Source organism: Eriocheir sinensis, chromosome 2, assembly GCF_024679095.1.
Source record: "Eriocheir sinensis breed Jianghai 21 chromosome 2, ASM2467909v1, whole genome shotgun sequence".
Taxonomy (NCBI): Eukaryota; Metazoa; Arthropoda; class Malacostraca; order Decapoda; family Varunidae; genus Eriocheir; species Eriocheir sinensis.
The window spans coordinates 2,290,025-2,310,093 of NC_066510.1; the positions used below are offsets into that span (position 1 = coordinate 2,290,025).

The window sequence follows — 20,069 nt, forward strand, 5'->3', positions numbered from 1 at the left end:
TCTCAAATCCTACTTACCACACCTACGACAATGCCCTGACCACCCTGAGTCTGCCAAGACCTCCTCCCTCCCCTTACAACCACAGCGGCAACACAACACAAGTTCAGGCAGTTGCAGAGGAGGCAAGATGTACCCCAATTCTCTAGCACAGCAACTGAGGATTTTTTTTTTTTTTTAACGTCGCGGCCTATTGCGCCGGTAGGCTTCTTCCCGGTGGGTCCTGATGGTCGGCCCAAGGCTTTTTCCCGGTGGGGCCTGATGGTCAGCCCAGCCCGTTCTGGCACAGGCGAGTGTTTATAGTGGTGCCATCTTGTGTTGGCTCATGCTGCCCCCCGGAACTCATTTTTGAGCCTCTCTTTGGAGAGGTCATCTAGAGCCCGGGTTGATGGGTGGTTTTCAGGCCAGCATGTGGGTAGTCTTAGGCCACTTGGCGGTGACTGAAAAACCTCAGCTGTGCGGCGGCCAGGATTCGAACCCGCATCCCTCCTGGAGCTCCCGAACGCGGGGCCATCACGCTAACCATTCAGCCATCGCCTCCCCAACATGCATGCATACAGTAGGTCTGGCCCCATCACTTCTAAAGACTCGATGGCAGAGAACTAAACTGCTGATGTAGAAGAAAGCAAAAAGGAAGATAATGTGGAGGATGTTAGACATGAAGGTCTGTCTTTTGCATTAATTACTGAGCTACACAGCCAGGGGGAACTGGTCGGCACATCCTCGATCAACACTTACCTATGCTTCAGACAGGTGTGCCATCCTCAATAACAAGGTACTGGAGGGCTATTTGGACAAATAACACAAATACTTCCTTCAAACAAAAGCAGATCAATGAGTTCTTAACCTATGTATGATTAAAAAAAAACTTCCAAGAGGCTAACTTTTAGTGGTTCCGCAATGAAGAAGCAGATAACCTCCTTGCCAAGTTCATGAATAGTCGTCGTGGAAAGGAATAACACTCAAACCTCAGAGTCCTGACGCCCCTACCAGAGCATGCAGTACAGCAGGGTAGGAATCCTTTATGTACGTGGCCTCCTAAATCTCTCACACACCTATAGTCCAACCAAATTGTCGAGTCCGTTTGGGCGGAGGCTCCCGCGGGTCCCTTTCTCCCCTCTGCTCTGCCACACAGTTCCAACACCTATTTTTTCCTATCATATGTTACTTTTAACTTACATATGAGAGAAAGAGATAGGCGTTGGGACTGTGTGGCAGAGCAGAGGGAAGAAATGGACCCTCGGGAGCCTCCGCCCAAACAGACTCAACAATTTGGTTTCACTATAGACTTGTCCAGGGGAGTGTGTTGTACTACGCCGACACTCTAGGGGTTAATCCATAAGACAGAGAAGGACATGAGAGAAATTAGGGATGGCTAGCTCTGGAGGTGATGTAAAATGTGACACTTACATCCAAGACCTGCAGAGACTGAAGGTTGTTGATCATGGGGGAGAGGGAGGCCAGCTGGTTGGAGTTCAGGTAGAGGCGGGTGAGGTCCACTTGCTCCCACCAGCGGTCGTCATCACTGTTGTCCATCCTCATGTTCATGGTCATCTTCTTGGCCTCCTCGGTGTCTATTTCATTGATGTGATACACCTTTTCCGGGACTGCAGGAAGACAGTTTGTGCTCAGTTAACCCAGTAGCAGCGGGGATCATGTTTCTTAATGGTCCCTCCAAGCGAGAAAAATGAGAAAAAATCACCCCTCACACAAACCATTTAATAATATATATCAAAGTATTTATGATCAGATTATGTATCATCTATTTTTGGGGGTTTAAATCATGGCACAAATTTGGCCCATCGCTGCTACACGGTAAAGCCACAAATTTGGCCCGTCACTGCTACACGGTAAAGCCACAAATTTGGCCCATCGCTGCTACACGGTAAAGCCACAAATTTGGCCCGTCACTGCTACACGGTAAAGCCACAAATTTGGCCCATCGCTGCTACACGGTAAAGCCACAAATTTGGCCCATCGCTGCTACACGGTAAAGCCACAAATTTGGCCCGTCACTGCTACCAGGTTAAATGCTACTCAATGAAAGTGAATAAGAATGTTTTGTATTTTAAACCCTTGACTGAGGATTTCCTACAAGAAGACATCACCAAGCTACAGGAGTGGAACACAAAGTGGCTGCTACAATTCAATGAAGAAATATGTAAAGTCCTGCACCTTGGGAGGGGAAATCCAGCATACCAATACCACATGGGAAACACTCCACTATCCACCACAGAAGCAGAGAAAAACCTGGGAGTACATGTTACCAGGCTACCAGTGAAGGCCAAATCCGTGCCAATCGCAGCGGACGGGTTAAATACTACTCCACAAAAGCAAATAAGAAAGTTTTGTATTTTAAAGGATATAAGACAGGCAGCATATAAAATTATCTCACGGCTCCCACTGAAAATATGGTCTTAGTGGGATATTCAATATATAAGCCGACTCCTAATATCTGGAACCATCGAGAGCTTGTTGCCTCAATATCCCAACAAAGTACTCCTCCCTCTCTCTCAAATGCCTTAATTTTACTCTTATCTACACTCCCACACAACCTCTACGTGTAACGAAACACACGAGAAATTAATCCAGACAAGGAAAGGTTTGCCGGTGCCAGGGATCGAACCCACGACCAGCGCAACGGAAAAGCTACTCCTTTACCAGTCGGCCAAAGAGGTACCCCACTGGGAGAGGGAGTTATGGGAGGCTCACCCACCAGGCTAGTCGTGTCACTACATCTCCATTAACCTGTAAATCTATATCAATAACACATTCACAAAAAAAGCAACCTTTGGTTAATTGTAATGGGAAAGATACCTTCTGGCAATTACTTAACTGGTGCACTCAGCCCTCAATGAAAACTATGACATACGTATCTAGATTTTAGTTAAGTGTTTGGCAATGTTCCTCACCACAGGCTGTTACTAAAATTACAGGGGAAAGTGTTGAACTTGATCGAGGCATAAGTTAGAGGCAGGAAGCAGAGGGCGCAAATCAGTGGTAAAAAGTCTGGCTGGGGCTGTGTGTGCTATGAGTGGGGTCCCACAGTATTTGGTTCCTGCTGTTTATCATCTATATTAATGACTCTGACACATGAATTATTATTGATGTCAGTAAGTTTGTGGATGACACTATATGATTGGCAGAATAGTTAACCCATCTGCTGCTATTGGCACGGATTTGGCCTTCACTGGTAGCCTGGTAACATATACTCCCAGGTCTTTCTCTGCCTCTGTGATGGATAGTGGAGTGTTTCCCATGTGGTATTGGTATGCTGGATTTCCCCTCTGAAGGTGAATAACTTTACATTTTTCTTCATTGAATCGTAGCAGCCACTTTTTGCTCCATTCCTGTAGCTTGGTGATGTCTTCTTGTAGGAAATCCACAGTCAAGGGGTTAAATCAGATCCGGACACTAGCCTTCTCCAGGATGAACTAAACAGACTGCATGATTGGACGGGGAAGTGGAAGATGGTGTTCAATGTAGGGAAGTGTAGTATTCTGAGTGTAGGCATGGATAACCCCTGACATTACTATTCCTTGAATGGCACTCCCCTAAGTAGGTCTGGGTGTGAGAGGGATTTAGGAGTCTTAGTGAGCTCTGATCTTTGTCCTGGGGCTCAATGCATCCAAGTGAAGAATTGGGCAAACAGGGTACTGGGTTTTATTCTAAATGCGTAAGTATTAGAAGCGCTGAAGTCATCCTCAAGCTATATTTAGCATTAGTTAGACTGCATCTTGATTATGTGGTTCATTTCAGGTCACCTTACCACAGAATGGATAACAAGATGCTGGAATCTGTGAAGAGGAGGATGACTGAAGTGATTCAAGGGTTGTGAAATCTGCCTTATGAGGATAGAAAACATTTAAATTTGCATCCTCTGTAAAGGCAATGGGTGTGAGGAGACTTAATCAAAGTTTATAAATGGATGAAGGGCTTTCATAAGGGTAATATTAACCCCTTGGCTGTGGATTTCCTACAAGAAGACATCACCAAGCTACAGGAATGGAACAAAAAGTGGCTGCTACAATTCAGAAAAGAAAAAAGTAAAGTCATGCACCTTGAGAGGAGAAATCCAGCATACCAATACCACATGGGAAACACTCCACTATCCACCACAGAGGCAGAGAAAGACCTGGGACTATATGTTACCAGGCTAACAGAGAAAACTAAATCCGTACCAATCACAGCGGACAGGTTAATAAAGTTCTGGCAGTAAGAGAGCCAGGCAGGCCACGTAAAAATGAGTTTAAGTTGGATAAATTCAGATTCAACAAAAACATGGGTAAGAATCAGTTTACTAACAAAGTGGTGAATGAGTGGAAAAGTTGGAAAGTTTCGTTTAGTCGGCGCAAAATCTGTGGTCATATGCCAGAGAAAGACAGAAGGGGAAGGAATTATAGAAGGGAACAGATCCCAGGAGACGGGACACAACCCCTGATTAATACCTGGTACCCATTCACTGTTGGGTGGACAGGGGTGTAGGGTATTGGAATAGCCACCTAAATTTTTCCACTCCGCTCGGGAATCGAACCCGGGCTCTCTCGGTTGTGAGCCGAGTGTGCTAACCACTGCACCACGAAGCCTCCCAGTGGATGAGTGGAACAGGCTCGGCAGTCATGTTGTGAGTGCCAACACGATTGACATGTTCAAGAAGAGGTTAGAGGCCGCTTTCACAGCCACTTTGTTTGTTTTGATCGTTACCAGTGGCGGCGATCGCTACTATAGTATTTCCACGTTAAACTGGCCGATGGGGTAGTGGCGGCTGCGGGGTTAGCCTAGCCCCGCACCTAGCCACATGCTCTCAACACCTCTCCCTTCCTCTGCAGCCACCACTACCCCATAGGCCAGTTTCACGTGAAAAATTATAGCGTCAATCCCCGCCATTGGTAATGATCAAAATAAAGTGACTGTGAAAGCGGCCCAAGATAAATTCATGCGGAGTAAGGTTGGGTGGGGATTGATTTACAGGAGCAGGCTTGTACAGACCTACTATTTTTTGCAGACCCATTACATTCTCATGTTCTTATAAAGACTGAGACTTGGTGGAGGGAGTGTGTGATTGAACCTCGTGCTACAACTGGAGTATGCTGTAGGGGTCATCAGTTTTACTACAGCTTTTTTACCACACAAACTTACAAACAAGACCTGCCATGAAGCGAAAAGTTGGAAAGTTTCGTTTAGTCGGCGCAACATCTGTGGTCATATGCCGGAGTGGTCATATGCCGGAGAGAGACAGAAGGGGAAGGAATTATAGGAGAAGGGAACAGATCCCAGGAGATGGGGCACAACCTCCGATTAATACCTGGTACCCATTCACTGTTGGGTGGACAGGGGCATAGGGTGTTGGAAAAGCCGCCCAAATTTTTCCACTCCGCCCGGGAATCGTGAAATGCCAGAATTTTCTCTTTTCTATACTCCAACACAATCTCTGCGTGTAACGAAACACACGAGAAATTAATCCAGACAAGGAAAGGTTTGCCGGCGCTGGGGATCGAACTCGCGACAAGTGTAACGGGAGAGCCACTCCTTTACCAGTCAGCCAAAGAGGTACCCCTCTCGCAGAGTGAGTTATGGGAGGCTCACCCATCAGGAAAGTCGTGTCACTACACAGCTCCCCATTCCTATTTAGATTAATTTCTGTGTGTTGAGTTCCCATTTTCTATGAACTTCAGAGAGCATGGGCCATCACTCTACCTGTTACCCCTTTGGGGAGACACAACAGAACCACAGGAGAGGATGCCACTGCCTTGCCACCAGTGAAATGCCAGAATTTTTCTCTTTTCTCCACTCCCACACGACCACCGCGTGTAACGAAACACACGAGAAATTAATCCAGACAAGGAAAGGTTTGCCGGCACCGGGGATTGAACCTGCGACCAGCATAACGGGAAAGCCACTCCTCTACCAGTCGGCCAAAGAGGTGCCCCCCTGGCAGAGGCAGTTATGGGAGGCTTGCCCATCAGGCAAGTCGTGTCACTACCATCGAACCTGAACTCTCTTGGTTGTGAGCAGCCATGAAGCTAGAGCAACACCCAAACAATAACAATGGACACCACCAAATCAGCTGCCACACACCATTACCAAACTAGAGACTTTTCCTTGTAGTGGACCAGATGATTTCCCATTAGTCTGTTAATTGACAGTTTTTTCTTCGCTCAGCTTATAGAAAATAGGAAGTGCAGTTCTTAAGTGTACAGATATAAATATAAGATTTCTAAAGTATATTTTTCAAATTAACTGACTGAAAATTAACAGTTGAGATAGAATTAAAAAAAAATAATTTAAAAAAAATTCACACATTGTAAATGTACGTATTTGTATGTGCCTGTTTGTATTTACCCAGTTGTATTTAACTAGTTGTAGTTTCACAGGGCCTGGGCTTATGCTCGTGTGGTCTCGTCTCCATATTTGTATTTGTCCAGCTTTTCCTTAAAGTTGTACACACTCTTTGCTGATACTACATCCTCACTTAGTCTGTTCCAAACCTCTATGTTTCTTTGCAGGAAGCTATATTTCTTTATGTCTCTCAAGATCTTCCTTTCCTCAACTTTTTACTGTGCCCTCGTGTGTTGCTGACGTTTCTTCCTTCTCTTAGTGGTAACTCCTCATTGTCTACTTCCTCCATTTTAATCAATATGTCGTTTATAAATTTGTATTAGGTCTCCCCTTTCTCTTCTTTGTTCCAGTGTTGGCAGGTCCTTTAACCCTTTCATTGCTCTAAACGCTCGCAGCGAGCCTTAGGGGTATTTGCTGGTGATGCTAAACGCCTGCTGCAAGCTCCGGCCGCACTCAAATCTCCCGCGTATGAGAGTGTTCCAACACTAATTCTCACAACACAGGATTGCCAGTTGAGTGGGTTCTTCACCAAATTTGGTGGAAAATCATATCATCCCAGCGCAGCAAATCTACAGACGAGTAACTGGTAGATGTTCTTGCCCAATATAGCGGCATTTTTGCATAGCTTCACCTGTCACCTGACAGATTCTTTGACCAAATAGTTGCAAATATTGCAGTTGGCAATACTACCTTGCCAGAATCTGAAGGAGAGAAGTCCTCAATTCCCTCAATATGGCTGATCATTCCGCACGCACTGATGTAAGTGTTAACATTCAACTCTCCCTGAACGTGCATGTACGTTCGCAAGAGAGGCATACATAACCGACTCCTATAGGTCTGGACCTCCTCTTTCCTCTGTTTTTTAGCTGTGATGAATAGTTTTTGAGATGCAGAGGTTAAAAGAGACCCCCCCAATGGGCTGCCTGACTGTGCCTGAGGGGATAGTTGCGTCCCGTCCCGCGCGCAAGGAAAGGGTTAACCTTTCTTCATATGACAATCCCTCTAGTTCTGGAACCATTTTCATTGCCATCCTTTGTATTCTTTCAACAGTACCCTCTCGAGTTTCGTGCTTGCTTCATTCTGAAGGTTTAGCGCTAAACTCGAGGATCGCGAAACTCAAGGTATTGAAAACACTAAAAAAGCGCTCATTTGTTCCGACCCATGGATTTTTTTTATTTATTTATTTATTCATTTATTATTATTTTTTTTTTACATGTGGCCTATGGCGCCGGTAGACTGTCCATCTGGGCCTGATGGTCGGCCCCGAGCCCGTCATGGTGCAGGCAACTGTTTATAGTGGCGCCATTATAATTGGCTCATGCTGCCCCCCGGAGCTCACTTTTTTTCCTCCTCTACTCCCTTGTTATCTCAAAATAAGTACCTTGGAAAAAGGAAGAAAACAGGAAGAGAGAACAGGTCGTTTTAAAGCCACAGATGAAGCCTTACGATTGGCTGAGCTCTGAAAACACGCTTGTGATTTGCTGGGAGTCTGATGACGTCATCGCCGCCGCTCACCCTGTCAGCGGCCTCGCTGCCTTAAGGCGGTGTCACACTGGCCGTTTTCCACTAACCGTTGTGGCTACTGGCAACGCCCGTACGCCCATCCGGGAGCGAGCTGTCGGATGTCCGTAAGCTGGTGTCACACTGGGCCTTTTTCTTCCCACCGCGTTGGCGGCAGCTTGGGCAACCGGCAACTTTTCCAGGTGTGCGTCACACACATAAGGGGAAATCAGAAGGGTGTAGGGGGGATGGGGCAGAAGGGAGAGTCAGGTCATGTCATGACACACACACACACACACACACACACACACACAAAGGGAAATGAGAAGGGTTGGGGGAGGGAGGGGCAGAAGGGAGAGTCAGGTCATGTCTTAACCTGAGTCAGGTCATATCCTGACCATAGCCCTGATCTGACATTCCCTTCTGCCCCTCCCTCCCCACACCATTCTCATTCCCCTTCTGTGTGTGTGTGTGTGTGTGTGTGTGTGTGTGTTTAACAAGTCAGGACATGACCTGACCTGAGTCTGGTCATGTTTTAACCAAATCTTTGATCTGACTCCTTTCTGCTCCATCCTCTCCACATCCTCCTCATTTCACCTTCTGTGTGTGTGTGTGACAGGTATGGACATGACCTGACCAGAGTCAGGTCATGTCCTGACCAAAGCCCAGACCTGACTCTCCTTCCTGACCCTCCCTCCTCCTTTCTCCTTGTTTTCATCCTCTCTATCTCACCTGTCACGAGAGGGCCTCATAACCAGAGTGAAGCTACACACCTCCTCTCGAGTCTGGGGCTCGCGTGGTATTGAGGCCGCGCTGAGTTGAACCAAACATGACAGGGAGGAGGTGGCGGGAAATTCAAACACGGTTAACATGTTAATAAGTCTCTCCCTCTCTCCTCTCTCTCTTTCCTCTCTCTCCTCTCTCTCTCTCTCTCTCTCTCTCTCTCTCTCTCTCTGTAGCATGTGTGACGCCGGTGGTAAGTAGACGTGACCCGTACATGTCAAAGCAGCGCGAAACTTGGGGTGACAATGCGCGAAACTCGAGGATCGCGAAACTCGGAATGCGCAAAACTCGAGAGGGTACTGTAGTTTTTTTGTGTTTCTTCTTATGGGGAGACCACACCTTTTCTGCATATTCCAATTTTGGTCTAATCATAGTGGTCACCATCTTTTTCATCATATCCTTATCCATGTAGTGTAATGCTAATCCTATATTTCTTACCATTCTATTCGTATCACTGAATATCCTATTGACATGACTCTCAGGCTGTTGATTATCCTGTATTGTCACTCCCAGGTCTCTCTTCTTGGACTTTTTTAAATATTTCTCCATCTCCCATTCTATAAGTCCATTTTGGTCTCCCTTCACTCTTTCCCATTTCCATTACATGACATTTCTTCACATTGAACTCCATCTCCCATTTCATACTCCTGTCCCAAATCTATTCAGGTCCTCTTGCAGAATTTCACAGCCTTAACTGTTTCTTGTATGTTTCAGCAGTTTCGCATCGTCTGCCAACAGGCTCATATAACTGCTTACTTTCTCTGGCATATCATTTATATATACCAAGAATAGTATTGGTGCCAATACTGATCCTTGAGGCACTCCACTATCTACAATTCTCCATTCCAATTTCATGTCCTTTACCACTGTTCTCATCTCTCTTCCTCTTAAGTAACTTTCCATCCAATTCTTCATTTTTCCTTTCAAACATCCTTTATTTTCCGGCTTCCATAGTAGTCTTGTATGTGGAACTTTGTCAAAAGCCTCCTTCAGGTCCAAGTACACACAATCTACCCATCCGTCCCTCTCCTGTATTATGTCTGTCACTCTTTAGTAAAAGTTCAGTAAGTAAACTACACTGGTTAATGATACTAGTCTGTAGTTTAGGGGTTCTTCCTTTTTTCTGCTTTTATATACAGTGTGTGTGTGTGTGTGTGTGTGTGTGTGTTGTTTATGTGTTTGTGTGAGTGATGTAACATGGTGTAATCAAGAGCTTTCCCCGTGCCTGGGAGTGAGGGGATGTGGCGGAGCTTGCAGTGTATTGCAGAAGGGGCGGCTATAAAAGTTGAGAGAGGGCCGCCCTACAGAGACCGCTACTGTAAGCCCAAGGCGACCAGCATGTGTTGGAGGCAGAGAGAGACAGAAGTCGTGAGTCATGTGTGAGTGCCTGCCTGTGTCCTGGACTGTGAGGAGATACATGCCTGTACTTTGCCTGTGGAGTGCATGTGCTATTCACTGTGACTTGCTGTGTACTCTGTTGTGTTCATTAAAGAAGAAAGCCCAGCCCTGGCCTCTCTCAGTGTCCTCCTCACCTGTTCGCCTGCTTGTAAGTGTGTGGGATGCGTGGTTGTGTTGCCGACTCGATGGGCCGCTGTGTGAGTCTTGCCGCCCTGTTCTGCCCTTTCCATGGCCTATGCAGAAGGTGTATGGTCATACTGCCTGCCTGTGGCTACTCGGAGGGTGGTGCCATGCAGGTGGGGTAGGAGTGGAAAGTGATTTTTGAATAGTGTGTTGAGTGTTGAGTGGTGTGCGTCGGCAACGTGGCATCAGGCGGTGATGGCGGGCGTGAGGAGAAGGAGGTAGACTAGAGTTGATTACGGCCATGCTGGTGCAGATTTGAGATGAGAAGGCAAAGAGAATGGACACTCAAGATGGACGAGCAGGCAAACAAAACATGAATGGCTGCTTTAATGAAATAAATTGAGCATGATAAATGAGGTTTACAGAAGGCATTCTTTGCAGAAAAGTGAAAGTACTAAATGGTGCTACGAGGGAAGGTAAAGAGTACTTGAGGAGACTAATTTATCAGGAAGGACAAATCTTGCTCACAAAGAAATTAAGTTTTTAAGGCAAAGAAAGTATTGAAATTTCTCCATCTTCATTTTAAAGTAAACAAAACAAAGTACAGTAGGATCACATCAGTAACCTCTAATTGGTGCCTGAAAAATAATGTTAATGAAAATGTTATTTGCCAGACAGTGAAATACATAACCAAAGGGCTAACTGACGCCTCAATCCCAGAAACTTCACTCATTTCTCCCATTTGAAACCCTTCCATTAAATGCTTACTTCTGTAGCAGAAAGGAGAATCAGAACTGAATGTACACGAGTGATGTGAAACAGACATTAACCCTTGAATGACAGGCATTGCTTTCATCAAGTGGTCCTGAGATACGTTATATGAGCCAACAGGCTCATATAACTGCTTAATTTCTCTGGCATATCATTTATATATACCAAGAATAGTATTGGTGTCAATACCGATCCTTGAGGCACTCCACTATCTACAATTCTCCATTCCGTGTGTGCATGTATGTGTACGTGTGTTTTTATAACAAGGGAGACAGCTCAAGGGCACTAAAACAAAATAAAGTCAACTAAAAGCCCGCCAAACGCTGCTCCAACACAAGAAAAAAGAACAAGATGCCAAGAGAGAGGTCAAGTCATAGGCAGGAGGAAATGCAGACAGAGGAAGGCTGTCCCAGAGTTTACCAACAGAAGGGATAAAAGAATGATGATGCTGGTTAACTCTTGCATAAGGGATTTGGACGTATAGGGGTGAGCAAGAGTAGCAAGTCGAGTGGTTGAAAGTGTTGAGTGTGTTGTTTTGTGTTATTTTTGCCTCTATAACTAGTAGTCATAGTGGCTGGCACTAACAGGTTAGGTTAATGGCAGTGTGAGCCAGGCGTGAGGACAAATAAGGACAATGCCATCACTATGACAGCACACAGAAGTAACCTCCAAGTACAAACCCTGGATCAATCATCCCACTCCCACTAAACACCTCATTAACACCTTTAACCCTTTCCTTGCGCGCGGTGCGGACGCGACTATCTCCTCAGGCGCAGTCGGGGAACCCAAAGGGGGTTCTCTTTTAACCTCTGTATCTCAAAAACTATTCATCACAGCTAAAAACCAAAAACACCATTGGAAAGAGGAGGTCCAGACCTATAGGAGTCGGTTATGTATACCTCTTTTGCGAACGTACACACACATTCAGGGAGTGTTGAATGTTAACACTTACGTCGGTGCGTGCGGGATGATCAGCCGTATTGAGGGAACTGTGGACATCTTTTCTTCAGATTCTGGCAAGGTTCTATTGCCAACTGCAATAATTACAACTATTTGGTCAAAGAATCAGTCAGGTGACAGGTGAAGCTAGGCAAAAATGCCACTATATTGGGCAAGAACATCCACCAGTTACTCGTCTGTACATTTGCTGTGCTGGGATGATATGATTTTCCACCAAATTTAGTGAAAAATCCACTCAATTGGCAATCCTGTGTTGTGAGAATTAGTGTTGGAACACTCTCATACGCGGGAGATTTGAGTGCGGCTGGAGGTCGCAGCGAGCGTTTAGCGCCACAAGCAAATACGCCTAACGCTCGCTGTAAGCGTTTAGCAATGAAAGGGTTAAGGTGAGTTTTATTATGCCTGTTCATTATATAACAATTCATAATATTTTAGCTAAAAATAGTAGTGGCAGGAAGAGTTCAAATGGGAAGCATGATTGAAAGTTCATGGGAGGAGGCAACAAAAATTCCTTTATGCAAATGAGACGGCAGCAAACTAGCACTACTCAAGGTGCTCCCAGATGCTTCCTTTCAACAAAAAATCTGTTATTCAAGAAAATCCAAACCTCAATGCAAAGACCAGGTACTCTAACTTGCTGTTATCGTCAAAGATATTATTTTAGAAATTATTATTGGTGAGACCCTACAGTACTTTACAAAACCCTTCCTAGAATTGTGCTCTTATTTAAGAATACTGGAGACATCCTTAGGTAAATACCTTCAACAAGCCCCTTATTAGAAAGATTCAGCTGCCCAGATTTTCTTGCCATCCTTATAATCTGAGGGTGCAGCTCCTCCTTCTTGGCATCACCAAACACTGCACCAACATTGGCAAAGCCTCGCATCGCCGGCCTGCCTCGGTGGACCTGGATTCTGGCACGGACTGAACTATATCTTGATGGCCTGGGACGGCTGCTTGGCTTGGGACCATTTTTACTAGGGATGGAAAATAGATAAAAACACATGAAAATAAGGGAAAAGACATTTTTTTTCTTTTTGCTTCTAATTCAAACATTGTGAAGAGGTTACGTGACTGACCTTTCTTCATCTGCGGAAGGGGACTTTCCTCGACTTGACAGTGAAGACCCAGACCCTCGCTTGAGAGAGCTTGAGGCAGAGGTGGTGGAGATCCTGCTGATGCCCCGCGCTCGACCCCGATGAAGGCCAACACCCAGGTGGCCCCTTGGGATGCCTTGAGGCTTGCTGAGCTTGTCTTGTGAGTCTACGTGAGAAAAAGGGACTTTCATAATGTTTTCTATGTAGTTTTACCTTAAAATCTGCAGGGTTAGGTAGCAGACACCCATGAATACCTGCTCATCATCATTCATCATCATTTCATCGACGCCTGCTCCTAGGAGCTCCCACCAGGGGATTGCCATGGCAGAAGAGCTTCCAACTTTCTCTATCCAGACACTCCCTCCTTGCCTGCTCAAAGTTTCTCAAAGATCTTTCCCCCTTCTCCCCAACGTACTCTTGCACCCTATCCCTCCATTTCACTGGAGGTCGTCCTCTAGCATTCCCTCCCTCTATCTCACTCACATACACCCTTCTGGTCATCTTACTCTCCTCCATTCGCTCCATGTGGCCAAACCACTTCAAGGTCTGTCGCTTCACTTCTTCTACCACTCCACACTTCTTCCCTTCACCCCTGTGACACATTCCAAAATGCTCGTACACACTTTCATTACTCATTCCATCCATTCTACTCACACCACAAGCACTCCTCAAATAACTCATTTCCACTGCCTGCACTCTAGACCTCTGACTTTCATTCCAGGCCCACGTTTCACTTGCATATGTGAGGGTTGGTACTATTATTGTATTTCTCAAATCCCCCTTTACTTCCATGCTCACACTTCTGCCATTCATGATTCGTCCCAAAGACCCTGCCACCCTTCTTCCTTGCAATGCCCTTTCTCTTATCTCTCCCTCCATACCACCATGCTTACACATAACTGATCCAAGGTACTTAAACTCATTGACCTCCTCCATTTCTTCACCATTCAAAATTATTTTGCATTCTTTTTCACATTCAATTCCCACTCTATATGGGCATACAAAATCTACAACCTCACTTCTACTTCACTCATAAACCATCACATTACTTTTGTTGACATTTACTTTCAGCTTTCTCCTGTTACAGACACTATCAAAAACAATGACCAAATTTTGTAGGTCACTTTCATTTTCTGCAATGAGCACCGTGTCATCAGCAAACAGTATTGAATTCCAAATTTAGTGAAGAATCCACTCAATTGGCAATCCTGTGTTGTGAGAATTAGTGTTGGAACACTCTCATACGCGGGAGATTTGAGAGCGGGTGGAGGTTATGTATTTCACTGTCTGGCAAATAACATTTTCATTAACATTATTTTTCAGGCACCAATTAGAGGTTACTGATGTGATCCTACTGTACTTTGTTTTGTTTACTTTAAAATGAAGATGGAGAAATTTCGATACTTTCTTTGCCTTAAAAACTTAATTTCTTTGTGAGCAAGATTTGTCCTTCCTGATACCTTAGTCTCCTCAAGTACCCACTTCCTTCCCTCATCGAACAGTCTTACTCCAACTTCTCCAACTTTGCCCTTAATTTCTCTAATAACACCATCCATATAAATATTGAATAACCATGGTGACATGACGCACCCTTGTCTTAAGCCCACTTTTATCTCAAAATGTTCACTTGTTTCTCCAGTAATTTTGACACATGCAGATGCATCCTCATAGAAAGACTTTATTGCACTAAGCAGTTTTCCTCCCACACCATAAATCTTTAAAACGTCCCACAATGCAATCCAATCGACTCTGTCATAAGCTTTTTCCAAATCCATGAAGGCAGCGTATAGTTTCTTTCCTTTTGCTATTATTTTTTCTACTACCATCCTGAAGGCAAATATCTGATCCACACATCCCCTTCCCTTCCTGAAGCCTCCTTGTTCTTCACTGATTTTCTCTTCTGTAAGTCTTTGCACCCTCTCTATTATGACTTTTCCATATACCTTTCCGGGTATACTCAGGAGACTTATACCTCTATAGCTCCCACATTCCCCTCTCCTGCCCTTCCCCTTGTAAACTGGGACAATGATGGCTTTCGTCCAGTCTGCTGGCACCACTTCCTCCTCCCATGCTACTTCACATATCTTGACCATCCATTTCACGACTTCATCTCCTCCACACTTCAACATTTCTGCTGTGATTCCATCAATTCCTGCTGCCTTTCCATTTTTTAATCTTTTTATTGCCTGATTTACTTCTTCATATGTTATACTTCTTTCTTTATATACTCCTCCTCTACCTCTACTCAAAACTGCTGCTGTTACAGCTGCTGGACGTCCATCCTCAAAATTCATTAAGTTTTTGAAATATTCTCTCCATCTCTCTTTCACAGCTTCCCTGTCTTTCAACATCTTGCCATTCTCATCCATAACTTCATTTATTTTACTTGACGAGATATTTTCTGCATTTCTTTCGTTTTTTACTTCTTTCCAATATGATTTCCTGTTCCCTTTATATTTTTCACTTAGTCTTTTTACAAAGTCTTCATCAACTCTCTTCTTACTTTCTTTTATTGTTTGTTTCAATTTAATTTTGCATTCTCTATATTTCTTTTTCCTTTCCCTTTTTATTGTTCAGACACATTTCTTTCTTGAGTTTCTTAATTAAAAAGTTCCCTTTTCTCTTTTACTATCCTCCTTATCTCTTCTGTCCACCATGAATTTCCTTTTCTTTTTCCATCTCTCACCACTTTCATCCCTAACACTTTTTTTGTTGTAGTTACCATTACTTCTTTAAATGTTCCAAAACCTTTTTCAATATTTGTATTATCTTGTGCACTTTCCCATTTTTCACTTAAGGCCTCTGCCATTTCACGGTTACACTCATCTTTTATTTCTTTTTCCTGTAACTTTTCTATCTTCAGTATTTCCTTTTTTTCTTCACCTTTCTTTTCAAACACCCACTTTTCTTTCATCTTTAACCTTGCCAGCACTGCAAGATGGTCAGATCCATCGAACATTCCTCTTACTACCTTTGCGTCACAAATTTCTTTTCTAAGCCTTTCATCTACTGCCACATAATCAATCAATCCTTTTTGCTCATTATCTTCTCCCCTCCTCCATGTGTATCGGTGGATATTCTTGTGCTGAAAGAAGGTGTTCGCTAGGAACATTCTCCTCTCAGCACAGACATCCACCAGGCACTCTCCATTTTCATTCTTCCCAGGCATCCCCCATTTTCCCACCACATCCATCACACATTCATCACCAACTTTAGCATTCATATCTCCCATCATAATAAGTTTCCTTTCTTTCTCAAAACTCTTCAAACATGCATTCACTTCCTCCCAAAAAGCTTCCCTTTCTCTCTGTCCTTTTTTACTTTTCACATTTACTGGTGCATAAATACACACCCATGCATACTTTTCTAAACCTACGTTTCCTTTCACCCACACAATTCTTGATCCCTTCCAACCATAATCAGTCACACCATTCCACACTCTTTCAGACATCACAATAGCTGTATCCTCCCTTTAAAACTTTTTTCTTTAACACGCTGCCCACGTACAGTGCATGTAAGAATGTCTGGTTCTGTGCCAAAACCATTCTTCCTTGTTTATAGGTGAAGAAAATCGAAATGAATGTTTTATGGACTAACACACACACACACACACACACACACACACACACAATAGAATAGGTAGCAGCTAGGGGTAAGCAGGTAACTCGCCTCCTTTGATTCAAGTGGTGTTCCTGTCTACTTTCCTAAATCTTTCCACAGAAAGTATCGAGACACATCTCAAACTAAGTGTGATCTTGATTCTCAATTACTTCTTGTTTCCTTTAGTAGGCAGCAGCAAACACAAGGCTTTTTTGTGTTTTTACCTATCTTGATTTGCCCTTGGCTTTGTAGTTGCCCGAACCAAACTATTCAACCTTCTACACTCCATGATGGTTAGGGAAACCATATACAGATGAGATTTTCCATATTGTTTCCTCAAATTTCTAAGCTTCAATATGAACACCAAACACTACACAAGGAGTTTTTGAAGTTTTTGGTACTGGTTTGGAGGGTGACTAACCCATCATGGCAAACTGTGAAAGTGGCCCTAAAAATAGACCCTACATCTACATCTATGAACATATTGAGGCATTACAACAATGATCTCCTCACCAGCCATCTGAGCAGCAGTCTGAGGCAGCGGGGTGGTGAGTGGAGCCAAGGGGTGCACGGCTACAGGGTGTGGCAGAGGCTTCTCAAGGCAGAGGGTTTTGGGTGCAGACAAGAGAGGCAGCCTGGTGGGAAGATATGGTGATGCAATACACTTATATGTTACTGTCCATCCCTAATGGTTCACCTCTACACAAACTGCATGAGTAATAGGTGCATAGTCACAGCAGCTTCTGATTCTGGTATATACTATAGTCGGCTCCCCCAAGTCTGAAGTGAGCATAATCATGCTCTGGCAACCTGCTCTCACATGACGTGTCTGATTTTGTGAATACTGTGAGCTAGCCTACGCATGGTAAACAGTCGTCAGTGTCAATAAGATGCAAGCAGCAATAACAAATACTGTCAATTATAGTCGATTTTGAGTTAAAAATATTAATAATTGCACAAACAGCTGTTTTGTTAATATAAAGCCTGCTAATTTCACAACTCCTGACACGTTTCTTGCTGCTTACTCTACACTCTACTACTTCCTACATCTGCACCATGCCCAAGCACAGTTTCAAGCCTTTAGAGTATTTTTATTTGTTTATAAGTGCAATCATGCAAAATGTACTGTGCCAGATATAAAGGTACAACTTTGAAATGCCTACAAAGCAGTTCATGAAAAATATGGTGTTCTTTGATTCTGCAATGAAAATAAGAATTTTCAACTGTTAATAAATGGCCTGGAGTTCCAGGCTTCAGAGGGGACACCACCCCCAAAAGTACACAGAGACTGCTGTGACTGATGGCGTGGCAACGTCACCAGGCTACAAGGCAATCAACAGGGGCCAAGTTGGTGATGCAAGGAGGCTTCAGCCAGTAGCCACCCCTCAGTCACATCATCCCATGCTAACTGATGCATCCTCATTTGGTGAAGTGAAGAAAGTCATAGAGATATATGCTGTACCATCTTAGAGGGTGCAGACCATGGGACTTCCTATTGATATATAGAAATCCAGCAGATATTGAATAAGGTGTCAAATGAAACAGGAGAGTAAACTTCTAAAAAAAGTCTGTCATGGTTTGATAATCTACAAAGGGAGGCCGAGGCTTAACCCTTTCAATACGGTGACACAGGCATTGGCGTCACAGTATGGAAAGGGTTATGAAGAAATGGAAGAGGATTAATCTTCTTCTAAACCTCTTAATCCTTTTCTAAACCTCTTAATCCTCTTCCATTTCCTCTTAAGAGGTTTAGAAGAGGATTAAGAGGAAATGGAAGAGGATTAATCTTCTTCTAAACCTCTTAATCCTCTTCCATTTCCTCTTAAGAAGTTTAGAAGAGGATTAAGAGGAAATGGAAGAGGATTAAGAGGTTTACAAGAGGATTAATCCTCTTTCATTTCCTCTTAACCCTTTCTATACTGTGGCGCCGATGTCTGCGTCACGTATTGAAAGGGTTAACGACAGAGGAAATTATTGAGGTGAGGTGGACAGGAAATGGGAGGATGGTGTCTGATGGATGGGAATTTTCTATTAAAGAAAAAGACATGAGAGACATGGGAGTAATGCTGAAAAAGAAACTTGCAGCTACACTGGTGAGTTTTTGGCCAGTGTCTGACAGAGTAATATTTGTGAGAACTGATAGGGAGCCATTAAGTTTAAAAATCATTCAGGTGTTTGCCCCCACATCAGAACAAGAGGATGAAGCAGTGAAACAGTTTAATGAGCAGATAGTGAACATTACAGAGTGATGCAAATCAGACTAAATCAAACTAGTGATGGGAGACCTAAATGCCAAGATCAGTGAGGGTAGTTATAGGAATGCATTTGGAAACTTGGATTGGAAGAGGAATGAATGAAGTGATCGACTGGTAGAATGGCACACTGGATGGGATCAGATGATGACGAATGCATGCTTCAGACTAGCTAGATTGACAAGGGTGTGTTCCGTCACTGGATTTGTTTTCCATGTATAGTCAAGTGGCAATGGATGAGGTGAAGATTTTAGATGGAATTTGAATAGAGGGAAGAAATATCTGATGACACAGTGTTAGTGGCAGACTCAGAGGAAAGGCTCCAGGTACTAGTGGACAAAATGGACGAGGAATGTAGAAGAACAGGGCTGGAAGTCAACCCGGCAGCAGTGACGGGCCAAATTTGTGGCTTTACCGTGTAGCAGCGACAGGCCAAATTTGTGCCATGATTTAAACCCCCCAAATAGATGATACATAAACTGATCACAAATGCTTTTATATATATTATGAAATGGTTTGTGTGAGGGGTGATTTTTTCTCATTTTTCTCGCTTAGAGGGACCATTAAGAAACATGATCCCTGCTGCTACCGGGTTAACTTCACCAAAAACAGAGTATGAGAACAACAATGATGAATGACAGTTGGTTGATTGTCTGCACCAACCTCCAGGGCTCCCAAGCCAAGCAGGTGGAAATGTTCAAATACCTTGGCAGTCTAGCGCATGAGTATGAGAGGTGTGACAGGGAAACTAAAGTGAGCATTGCTATAGGTAAAAACAGTTTAACCCGTTGACTGTGGATTTCCTGCAAGAAGACCTCACCAAGCTACAGGAATGGAGCAATAAGCAGAGGTGGGCGCGGTATTGAAAAATCAGTAGGGCGGTTGCGGTAGTGCGGTACTTTTTCCGGAATAGTGTGGTTGCGGTAGTACGGTCCCATTATTTTCTTTCCCAGTGCGGTACGCGGTGTGCGGTGCTGTGGTAGTCACTAGTCAATACAAAAAAATACTTCAGTGCCTATCCTGGATATCCACTGACTGACTAATAACTTGTGATACAAAAATAAAAATAAAGGAGGACTGGGGGAGGGAGAGAGGGAGGTAAGGGAGGAGGAAGGAGGGGATAGGGGAGTAGACGACGGGAAGGGGAGGATGGGGACGGAAGGGAATGCAACTTTCCGAGGGAGGAGGGAGGGGACAGGGAAGGGGGAGGAGGAGATCAGCGTCATGTGAGAGAGGAGGAAGTGGGGGG

At 44.2% G+C, this 20,069-nt stretch overlaps 1 protein-coding gene across 5 annotated transcripts in view; it reads right to left on the reverse strand.

The window, feature by feature from the left end:
- Positions 1–1,338: 1,338 nt before the first annotated feature.
- The window catches only part of LOC126998495 (leucine-rich repeat-containing protein 40-like), a 34,873-nt gene continuing 16,142 nt past the window's right edge, over positions 1,339–20,069 (reverse strand). For 3 of the 5 annotated variants that reach the window (XM_050860253.1, XM_050860263.1, XM_050860267.1), the window contains 4 exons: positions 17,082–17,203; positions 12,951–13,134; positions 12,631–12,848; positions 1,346–1,604 (listed from right to left, as the gene is read on the reverse strand). In XM_050860253.1, the coding sequence (XP_050716210.1) occupies positions 1,363–1,604; positions 12,631–12,848; positions 12,951–13,134; positions 17,082–17,088 (651 nt within the window). In that variant the 5' untranslated portion in view covers positions 17,089–17,203 and the 3' untranslated portion in view covers positions 1,346–1,362. Of the gene's footprint in view, positions 1,605–12,630; positions 12,849–12,950; positions 13,135–17,081; positions 17,204–20,069 lie in introns of all 5 variants that reach the window. The other 2 variants (XM_050860235.1, XM_050860245.1) reach the window with 1 other exon arrangement.